Source organism: Lepeophtheirus salmonis, chromosome Z (assembly GCF_016086655.4).
Source record: "Lepeophtheirus salmonis chromosome Z, UVic_Lsal_1.4, whole genome shotgun sequence".
NCBI lineage: Eukaryota > Metazoa > Arthropoda > Copepoda > Siphonostomatoida > Caligidae > Lepeophtheirus > Lepeophtheirus salmonis.
Genome location: NC_092584.1, coordinates 2,321,257 through 2,333,513, shown reverse-complemented (window position 1 = coordinate 2,333,513; position 12,257 = coordinate 2,321,257). Strand labels below are relative to the sequence as shown.

The 12,257-nt window shown below is 30.5% G+C and overlaps 1 protein-coding gene across 1 annotated transcript; it reads left to right on the top strand.

Moving 5' to 3' along the window:
- The first annotated feature begins 432 nt into the window (after positions 1 to 432).
- LOC121130437 (uncharacterized) lies at positions 433 to 1,323 on the top strand. Its single transcript, XM_040726185.1, has one exon. The coding sequence runs from the start codon at positions 433 to 435 to the stop codon at positions 1,321 to 1,323; it is 891 nt and encodes a 296-aa protein (XP_040582119.1).
- The last annotated feature ends 10,934 nt before the right edge of the window (positions 1,324 to 12,257 follow it).

Here is a 12,257-nt window from a genome sequence, read left to right as displayed (position 1 = left end):
ATTACCTTTAATTTTCATATTTATATAGGACTTTTTTTCTTCCTTTTTTTTGCTGTAATAGTCACTTTAAAAAGACTCACATCTCTAAACATTCCTCTGAAATATATTCATATTTCATTTATTGTGACTAAACCATGAAGTAAATTTACTTATATGAAGCTTTTTCCAAATTTGCTCTAGTTGAAAAACATTTCGTCGTTCCCCTGTCAAAAATAAACCAACTAAGCCAAATAATACGCTCACATTTGGAATAAGTACGTGGGCTGCTATATATATTTCTGGCCTAGGATACACCAAGTGTTGCCAGGTGTAACCTGACATTTCCTAAAGTAATTTAGACATTTTTATAGCACAATCGTACTCAGAATGTTTTGACGTACGACCATCATTTGTGTTGTTTACAGTGACTTGAAAAAATTAATTTGGCAAAAAATGGAATTAAGTTGTACAAATTTCCGTACGATAATTTTTCCAAATTCTCGACGTGGATTAGGAAAACAAGAGTCCATTGATGGACTTAAATCTTTGTATGGCGATGAAGCACCATCTTATAGCACTGTGAAAAACTGGTCTAATGAATTCAGTCGTGGCCCACGCCCGCTCAAAGACGAATTGCGCAAAGGTCGTCGACAAACGATCTTTGTTCCAGAGAACATTGATGCGGTGAGTGAATTGATAATGCAAGATCATCATGTAACAACCCGTGAGATAGAGGCAGCCTTGGGCATTTCTTCCACCAGTATACATTCGATATTGTATGTAGACCTGGCCGTAAAAAAAGATGTTTGTTCTCGTTGGATCCTGGACAATTTAACAATAGCTCAAAATAAGTTTTGTGTCGATTGGTGCAAAGAAATGTATAAAAAATACGTTTGCATTGCTTCAAAAGACGTTTATAAGATTGTCATAGGTGACGAATCATGGATCTATGCGTATGATTCCGAAATGAAACAACAACCGACCATGTGGGTCTTCGAAGATGAGCCAAATCCAACAAAAGTTGGTGGTGGAAGAAGCACTTGGAAGGAAATGGTCGCCTGGTTCTTCGGCGCAACTGGTCATGTGGAGACTGTTCCACTTGAGCATCGTAGGACGGTCAATTATGAGTGGTACATCAGAATTTGTTTGTCTGAAGTCTTCGAAGAAATTCTAAAAATGAATAAGAGAAGACTAATCATTGTTCACCATGACAATAGAAACTCTCACACATTAGCTCAATCCAGCGCCTTTTTGACCGGCCAAAACGTCAAGTTGATGATTTGCCAGAAATATATTCAGCAGCCTACGTATGGAGATTGGGATGACAATGTATTGAATTGGTAAAATCAATTTTCTGACGATATTACATAGTTGTTGTTTTTTAAAATTCTATTTCCAGACTTGGATCTGTTTACGTTTCTTCCTTGATATTTAAAAAACAATTCGATCAGTCCCTCATTTGTTCATTTTTCCGTTAATTTGAAAATTGACTGGATGACCAATTTTCTTCTATATTTAATAAGCTACGAAAATACTTGAAAAGGATTTGAACTACATTTAAACTACATACCACTAAAATCTTTTGAAATATTGATCATTAAAGAAAATAACTAATCATTTTATATAAATAAAATATAATTTTTCGGCCAAATATACCAAATGATCCTTCTGCAAAATTTTAATTAAAAAAATATATATTTTTGGCAAATTGTCCTTTGGCGAAATGTCATTTTGCAAATTATCCTTTGCCGAATTGTCATTTTGCAAATTATCCATTGGCGAAATGTCATTCCGCAAAAAAAATGTACAATAATCTGCTCACGACTCCGAGCCCCATTAGTGTTAAGTTGGTCCATATTTATTCTGTTCAGTTCAGTTCAGTCTTAGGGCGAGTCCTAATTGGCATTGGGGCCACTCCTTCACTGTCAGTCTTTATGCCTGTAAGTACTAGAACTCAGTAAAAAAAAAAAGAAATAGAAATACAGTGTTGTGACGTTAATCAGCACCCTAATCTATAAGCTTTTAAATCTGATATACAGGACTTAACTGGACCGGACTGAGTCTGAACTGAAAGGGGCACAACACTAATCACCACTACCATGAACGAGCCCTAGCTACTAGCTTGACAATGAAATCATTCACCACCTGTTATCGCATCATCATCCTTCGAAACACACGTCTATTTCGATTCTCTTTGAGCGTATTTTTCTTTGATGATTTCAAAATTAGGCGGTAATTGTCAAATTACCATCATACATTAATAATCAGCTCTCATCTTGGTCAAAAGTTAAAAGGAGAAACAATTTCTTTTAATCCGATTTGTGTTATTTTTCCATAGCTACCACGAACAATAGTAATGCACAAACCATAAAATTGATCTTTTTCCCCCTTGGTCCGTTTACTTAGCTTTTTTGGTTAAGAGCACACACACACACACACACATTATACCTAAACCTAAAAGATAAATGTAATTTAATTATTATTTTCCCATCTCAAAATGAAAATAATAAAACGACTTACCTACCTCCTGCTTGTATGTACTTACTCTGGCAAATATAGGAAAGGTATAAAAAAAAAAAAAAAAAACAAGGCTTTGATAGCAGTAAAGATAAAAATGTTTTCCTGTTATAAGAATAGGATTATGGCAAAGTTGTTTTGATTATATGGAAACAAGAAGCTATTCTCTTTTGAATGATTAGTAGCCAGTATCTTTGTTAAAAAAACAAAAAAGCAAATGTATAAATTCCAGGGCCTCATCATGAGCAGGGATCTCCACTTTTGGAGAATGGACAATTATCAAATACCAAAGATACTTCAAGACGGCACAAAGTACATTTGCTTTAAACTAGTTTGCCTCAGTATATTTTATATTAAAGCTATTTTGTCTAAGGGATATTTCTGTTGTTTTCTGTTAAAAAAAACCAATCTAATCATTCCCCAAAATTTCAGTGCATACACCCAACAAATCTCAATATCTAATGAAATTAAACCAGAAACAAAATAAGCAAACAAATCAGAAAAATAGGAACAAATCAAAATCAAAATCTGGGCAACAATTCAAAAAGAAGAAGTGTTATTTAATTCTCCATTATTATTACCATTACACACAATAGATTATTAGAACAAGAAAAGACTCGAGTATTATTGACATTGAACAATACCCTTAGTCCATTAATATTCTAGCAGAAAATGATCATTCAATGCAGTTTACAGAAATAAATATTGAATTTTTTTATTAAGAAATTCAGATGTAATATCATTTTCAATCAATGATATAAAATATGGACCTTTAAATATTCATTTACTTATAAATATATATTAGGACGCCATAGTTTTGAGGCCAAAGGAAATGTCCTCAATCCAAATTGTACTGAGCACCCTTAGAGACAATGCATTAATTGCAGTAAAAATCAATCAATTATTTTTCCAATCGATGTCGTTAGTCATGTGCATTTCTTGTTATATAAGTGTAATCGGTGTACGCAGGATGTCCCTTTAAAAATGCAATTTGTTATAAAAAAACTTATCTGACAGTTTTGTGATTGCTTGAATCAGTATTGTTTGAGGGGTCGTCTAAGATGCATCACGGTCTGGTCTGGAAGTGCAATTTTCAAAAAATGTGGATTAAATAAACTTTATAATCAGTTTTGTGTTGTTTTAACTAAGGTATGTTTCAGCTGTTGTCAAAGATAAACACTAGAAAATAGACAATTTGCCATATTTTACATTTTTTTCTTCGAACAAGTGCATATTGCAATCCAGGCAGCTGATAATGTGAATAATGTTTATGGTTATGACAGTTTAAAATCTTATTATAATCATTTTTGGTTTTTCGATTCCATTTCAGTAATTTTGATGTTTTAATGATGCACCAAAGTATAGAAGGCCAATTGTTGAAAATATGTATAAATAATAATATAAATTGTCGAGTTTACAACCATATATGAAAGATAATATTTCCATGTAAAAAATATCGAAAAGCACGCCCAATTTTGGTGAAGGAATACGTATAAATCTTTGATACAAAAGAAAGGCATCACTTGATATATATATGTAGTTTTGAAAAACGGGTATATATTTTAACTCACACATACTTTTGCCTATCGCCATCTGAAGAGTAAGTTTTCTTATCCTTAACTCTGGACATAATTATTTAATTTATGTTGACTGAACTTCCCTTTTATTACATTCAATTATATATGTTCAAAACCTGATTGAACATTTGTATTGTGCTCATAAATGTTGTCTTCTCGTGGAGTTATAACTATAAGTCACTTTTAATTATAGTCTCGAAGCCTGGAATCAAGTTTACGTTCTGTCTCAAAGATGACTCAACGCTCCATCATTTTTTTTTTGTTGCCTCTAGAAAAATTTAAACATCTAAATTTCCTCGTTTGGTTGAATGAAAAGCAATTAAAAACTCTGATTTTTTTATTATTTATGATTGTTTTCGTTGATTTTTTTGTGTTAAATTAAGCGTAAATTGATCACTTGAATAATTCTAGACCAATTTTTAGTCTTATAAGAAGTTGGATTTATTCTTAATGAATAATTACTGAATTAGTATTAATATTATGGAAAAATTTACAAAATATACGGCAGAAGAGTTGAAAATATAGTTTTATTTTTGTTGTTTGTTTTGTATTTTAAATGGTAATGATAGACCTGAACCCCTGATTATTTGAATTATCTGGAATGTCAATTTTAATAAAAGTATCACTTTGTTTTTTTTGTTGTTTCCGATGAAGCAAAGAATTTACAAAAAATTTCCAGATTTAAAAAAAAGTTAAAACTTATTTTTATACTTTCTATATTTGATCAGCTCATTGTAGAGTCAAATCAAAGATTTTTGTCAAAAAACAGAACTTTAAAAAGTATATGAGGCATTTTTCTCTGATTTGTTTAAAAATCTAGATTTGAACACCTGTAAGTATTTTGACAAATTTACCACCTAAAAGTTTTTAATATGTATAGAAAACTAATTTACATTTCTGAAGCTCCCACAAGAATATAGAGTCAAATGCTCGTAACAAAAGAACTCCCTGCAAAGACTCTTAGATACATTGATTATGTATTATTAAAAGATACTTATCGTTAATCTATTTTGACTCTCTTTTTTATCACCGCATACCTAAATAGAACTCACGAATGTAATCTTATTTCGGATGAAAAAGAATGGGGTAATGCATGGTTTTACCTGATGATTCCGACTCTTGGGTCTTTGATTGCTGTTTAATCTAAACTATAGAGACTAGGATGTGAGAATTAGATCTTATTCAGAAGGGATGTGTCATAGCATGTGGTCCATTGAAATCTGAACACTTATTAATTCAAAAATTAATGATGGTTGAGGAATTAAAATTAAGTCTTATTGCCGTATATTAAAGCATTAACAATTAGTCACAAAACTAAATTAATTTAAAATCTCTGCCCCACGAATAAGTTAAAAAAAATTACAATTGAATGTGATCAACAAATTTCAATTCTTGCCCTCTAATTTGAAAAAGAAGAAGAGCTCTGTCAAAAAGATCAATATGGACACGGGGGTGTCAAAGAAAACAGCCCAGGCCAATCCCATCAAGTCCATGGAGGCCAATACTAGAGATCTCGTAGGTTAACACTTAGACTCACCAGTGAGCTATTAAAAAAGTGGGTGGAAAAAGCCTTGTGAGCCCACTTCCGACACCAGCTACGAAAGAAACCCACATCCTCCGCTACAAATTCTTTTAAACTCTTTTTTAACACTCCCCCCCTACAGCCATGATGCCAACACCTCAAATATACCTTTTGAGTGGATATGGAGGGGATGGCCTACAGTGTCATTCATCCAAACAATGTGTCCCTCAATACCACTGTTAGCCAGCACTGGAACCCCATGGCAGCAGACTATATCCACAGTGGGTGTCAGGCCTTCCACCGCCTGGAAACTAAAATTACTGCCAAGGGCAGCTACTTTAATACTTTGGTACTTTAGAGCTAGGACACACATCTATTTATAATATTCATTTTGATGAAATTATATTGTAAATTTATTAATTATATCTTGCTAAAATGTAAATTAATCAGGTTTTAATGAACCCCTCGATACATGCTAAAGTATTTTTTATTGTACACATTAGATATTACTGTTTTTTAGTATTTATTTTTTTCACTCTGCATTTTTTAGGGCCAATACCAAAACTGACTTTAGAAAAGTTTAAAGCCTAACAAGCCATTTTTGCCACAGTGAAGACCGTTTTAATTTGAAAAAAAAGAAAGATTTGTTTTGGTCCAAATTGGGGATTTCAGACCTCATGCACTCCATGTACAAATATGCTATAAGTAAAAAGTAAAATTTTTATTATATAAATAAATAAGTTAACAAATTTATTTAATATAAATCGATAAAATATAAGACAGAATTACAAGACAATATTTTAAAGTAAAACATAAATAATAGGAAAAATTAAAATTTTAGTTCTATATAGCGTTGTATTAATAACTTGGTCTCATAAGAGAAGAATATTCAAAGAGATAAATAAAGAATATAAATCAATAAAGAAAGGGAAATGAGATGATCCAGTTTTTTATCTGAGCTTTTATTGAGATCATATTCCATACATATAACTTAAGTGATTATGCATCTACTCTTAGGTGAGCCATAGTTTTTAGCTCTATTCCAAGTACATCCCTATTTTTTTATTCCACTCCAATCATTGGTCATTCCATCATTTTTTTTAGTTAAAGTCTTATAATATTTTTTTCATTCTTGAAGAGAGCTTACTTATTTTAAATTGAGATAAGTATTGAGTAGGTACGTGTGAGTGTGCTCATGAAAAAACGAAGGATAAGACTTGGGATTTGTTTGAGATTTACCTACTGTATTATTAAAGCCGACGTCCAAATACTGCCGACTACTGTCGCTAGTGCTTGATAAAACAGGGGACCCTCTAATTATTGAACACATCTTCTAAGGCAGTAGTTCCCAAACTGTTTTGTGTTTGAGCCTTTAAATATTTGACTAGACAATGTGCGACCCCTACACCTCTCATTAAAATATGAAATTAAAATTTGGAATGTATTTCATGCCAATTGATGGTTTTTGGAATTTTTTCAAAAAAAAAGTTACATTTTTCTTTTGCTACTTAATTTGGGAACCACTGTTCTAAGGCACTTTAAATGATTAAAAGCAAGGTGCTCCATATTTTCAACTATCAAACGGAATACTAACAATTATAATTACTACAATTCCTTACTCAGCGTTATATTTGTAGCGCTAACATAGACATAAAAATCGACAGTTGTCACACACATATACCATTTTTTCCCCCCACTAAGGAAACTTGTACCACGCCAAAATACCAAAAAAGCCACAAACTAAAAAAACGTCAGTTTTGGTATTATTATTTCTACTAGTATAAAAGTTTTTGTACAAGGAAAAATAATATTTAGCATAACAGTCTACTACACATATCGTTTTTTGACTTTTTTGACGACATTGTTCAACCCTAAAAAAAAGAAAAGAAAAATGGTTAAGCGAAGAAATCTCATATCTAATTGATGGTAACCAAAATTTTTTCAATGGACTCGATCAAATTAATGATTTTGGTTAGTGAGAAAATCATAAGAAGAGATTATAAATTAAGTATTGGATGGTTGAACAATAATGGGGGAAGATATGGGATGGCAGCATTGGGTTCTATACATGTGTGTACAATATCTTAAATATGTACATTCCAAGATCTTGATAAAAATCAATAGGCTATACGAAAAACTGAAAGAAAAAAGAAATACAAAAACAATACGAACCCATCACGAAAGACACGAAATGAATCAGAGTGTCAAAACATCACGTCAAAATCATTAAACCATAATTTAAGTCATGAATATATTTTCATAATGATACCAAAATATTTACATTGTACTGGTTTTTGCCGGTTTTTCTTTGTTTCCCTTATTTATAAAGTTATTGATGTGAATTTATCCTAGGCTACAAAGTGTAAATGTACATCCAGAATTTTTGGATAAATCTGCTATTTATTGGTGCATGTACTTTTGGCATATACCCTTGTCTTACCTCAACATCCTTGATTATAGCATATGAGTTATAATAATTGGAAAAATGAGCAAAAACTGAAAAGACTATATGAATGTGGTCTGAAAATTTTCTACCACAACTCAAAAAAGGCAGTACTCCTAACAACAAGAGTATCTAGTATCTGTTGAAAGTTAATCAGCAACATTTTGGAAACATAGCTTGTTTGTAATATTAGTTTGAGGGAGTTTATGTGAAGATATCCAAAGTCGAGGTTCGTGCTGTAATAATGTAACCTTTAAAAAGATTCAAACAATTACATGCATAGAAAGGCTTGTTGTGCTAAATTTTGAGGAGTTTAAGTCCATCCAACTCGGAGTAATTAAGCCAAAAAAAGAAAGTGTGTAGTACACAATTATTCAGCGTCAAAAAAATTCCGAATACTATTGGGACTAATTACATAGACGGGAGAATTGCGGAGAGAAATGGGTAGTCTTACGAAAAGACTAACTTGAAAAATAAAAATTGAGAATAATATTTTGTATCGTAGTTGGGTAAGAAATTTTTCTGACCACTAATTAATAAATTACTAAAGTCGGTTGATTACTTCGAGGCCGGTTAAAGTAGGATATTAAGGCAAAAAGTCTTCATATTGAATATTATCTGTAAGGTTTTGTACGATATCACTATTTAAAAATAAATATTAATGAAACAGTACAGGGCCCTTAGATTTTAATTTTATAGAAATTATTTTCTACAAAAGTTTGCTCGTCCATCTTTGGAGAAAAGGATTATACGATGTGTCCGCCGTTAGTGCCGATGATCATAACCGGAAAAAAGATTTTTTCGGTTTTATATGTAAATATTTTTTTGATTTGTCGTTCCCAAAAAGTCCTTTAATCAAATATGTACCATTTTCCAAAAAATGGAAATGTGAAGTCTAAAATTTTGAAATAAAACTGTTTTATTCCTTCAAAACCCTTCCCACTCCTCTCCCTACCAAAAATAAAATATAAATATTAATAATACCTTAAAGTTGATCTATACTTAGGTTGTTCCTACCCACCGTGGAGTCTTTGAAGGATAATTTCTAAAGGTGATAAATGTTTCTAAAACGGATCAATATATATCTTTTGTTACCCCTGTAGTGTCGGAAGTGTGGACATTTTTCTTAAGTTCGATTTTTCGAGTCCTAGTCAATTTGTAAATCTTTGGCGGTGGTGGAATGCCTGTCACCCGCTACAAATGTTGTCCTCTGTCTTGGCGTTCCAATGCTGGCTCACCGTGACTTTGAGGGCATCGGTGTTTGGATGAAAGACACTACAGGCATTCTCCTGGACATGCACACAAAATATTTAGTCAAGGGATGAGCATCAGGGATGTAGGGAGGGGGGCAAAAGCGTCAAAAAATTGGTAAAATACTCTTTTAGAAGAGTGTTGTATGGAGAGAGTTTGCTTTCTTTCATTGTTGGGGACAAAAGTGCCCTCTTCCCAACTAATTTTTCATAATTCTCTGGACTGTCTCTTGTGATGGGATTAGCCTATACTGTTTTCTTTAACTCCGCTTTGGCATTTTTGATATAACCCTTATTCTTCTCGAACGTTTCGGACTTAAGACAGTCTAGACGGGGGTTCTAGAGAGGCCCTACTCAAGTTTGTTTTGTTTTCTAAGCAATATTTATTATTTTAATACATCGAAATATGAATTAATTTCAATCACTTAACTTCAATTAACATTACATTAATAAGTGTTTACATTTCAATGGACCACCCGGTATACCTGCGTTGCACTAAGTTAAAAAAATCACTGCTTTAGGGTAACTCCCTCAATTGACCTCATAGATAAAAAAAATCCTATGACAATAGCTAAATGATTTTTGCATGTAAACCCTCTTGAAATTAATAATTCAAAAGGTGTTTTTCTACAAACGTATTCATCCATGTAGTTTGAACCATCGATGCTAAAATATCCTACCTTAATATGAGTCCCTCCACCCAAAAAAAAAAAAAAGAAATTTAAAAACGTGACCCATTCACATCTAATGGACAATATATATGTATTCATTGAAATCGTCACACCAAAAAAATATACAGTAAAATGTTTTCAATAGTCGATATCTATTTATCTACTTATCCTTTAAAGTCATTTATGAGGATTAAAATGTCATTCATTAAATCTGGCCACACCTACATAATATACATCTCAGTTATACATCTGTAGAATAATAAAAACACAATGAATATCTTCTTTTATACGCAGAAAAGATAATTTGTTATAAAATAAAAAAATACAATAGTTGATTCTTTTCAATTAATGTGATAAAAATATGTCAAAACGATACTATACAATGTCAATTAAGAATGGTCACAACTCATTAATGAGATATGACATTTCTTAAAAAGATTTCTTAATGATGTGTATTATTTTTTGTAAAAAGATAGTAATTATTATTTTTATTATAAAAGCATATTTGACAATCACTTTTTTTTTGTTTAAAAAAAGACAAACAAATGATTTCCCCATTTTTTAATAATGTTTCCTTGTAGAAGATCATGGAAATTCACAAAGTGAACTCTGTAGCCTCCCACCCCAAATTAAGGCTTTTTTTGATTTCTACAAGAAAATTTAATTACTCAATTATTTTCCAAGAATTAAATTTTTCAATTTTTTTCCCCAAAAACCTATTTTTCTCTGATAAACTATCGATTTGTTAAACTTTTTTCCTACATATATATTATATTAGAAATTTTTTGAGAATATCTATGACTTTATTGAAACTTAATTTTTTCAGAATAAATGTGGATTCTTAAAGATTTTTTCCACAAAATTTAATATTTGAAATATATTGAAAATAAATAAGAATTTTTGAAATTTAATTTTTTGAGAATTGCTATGGATTTTTGAGTGTTTTTTCGGAAAAAAAAAATGATTTTTTTTTCAACAACTTTGATTTTTGAAAATTTATGATAATTGCAAAAGATTTTGTAATTTTTTTATCGAAAAAATTCAATTTTGTAAATGTTTTTCTACAATTTATTTTTTATTTGTAGGTTTTTTTTATGTTCCTTTAATTGGTTGGATGGAGTTGCACTGATTCAGTATAAGTGAACATTATGGTATTACAATTACTCCATCAAACCTACAAATCTTTTTGTGAAATCCATATACAGAAAGTATATTTCTTTCTGGGGGCGAACACACATTGAATTCAAGAGAAAAACTTCTACAAATCGTGTTGTCCATGAGCTATTGTGATTCCATAAAGTTTTGGAATTTTTTTGAAGTAGCTATGAATGATTGAATTTGTTTTTTGAATTTTTAAATTTGTTTTTTGAATTTTTACTTTTTCTAGAATAACTGAATTTTTAATTTTTTCCAGGAAATTTAACATTTTTTTTATTTTTAAAGAATAACCATGGATTTAAAAAAAAAATTTTTTTAAACAACTGCAGATTTTTAAATTTTTTTGGGAATTTCTGTGGTTTTTTATTTTTATTTTACTAAATTTAATTTTTGAAACTTTTAAAGAAAATTTATAAATCTTTAAAATTATATTTTTTGAGAATAGCTATGGATTTTTGAATATAAAAAAATTTATCTTACTTGAACACCTGTGGTTTTTGAAAACTGTTGAAAATTCTATGGCTTTTTAATTTTATTTTTCCAAAAATTGTATTTTATGAATGTTTTTCTATAATTATTTTATTTTTTTTATTTTTAAGGTTTTTGAAATTATAATATTTTTAGAAATAGCTTTGAAACTTTGGGAATATCTTTTTTTTTTATTTTTCAAAAATATCTTTGGATTTTTAATTTTCTTGGTATAAAAAATTAATTTTTTGTAAACAGCTGTAGATTTTTTGAAATTTTTCGGAATCGCTATGGATTTTTCAAATGTTTTTCTATACTTTTTTATATTTTTCTTATGCAACCAGCCCCCTTCCCCCTCTCCAATTTAATCCTTCGGATGCTCCTGCAAATGAATAATTTTTCATTATTAAAGAGGTCTTTGATTAAGTTTGTGAGTTTAATCCAGTACATTTGTATATTGTATACCCACCATATAGCTTTTAATATCCGCTAATGAAGTGCATTATTATAATCAAGGGAATCATTGCATACATATATGCTTGTGTATATAATTAACACCCAAAATTGAAATGCAAAAAAACAAAATTAAATTAATGTATTATTCATAATCAAGTATGAGTTTTTGAAACCGGGGGAGGGGGAATAACACAAGCTATATATATAGTTATAAGT

What these genes read in the sequence shown, in the direction of transcription:
- LOC121130437 (XM_040726185.1), top strand. Translation starts at nt 433, where the DNA reads ATGGAATTAAGTTGTACAAATTTCCGTACGATAATTTTTCCAAATTCT.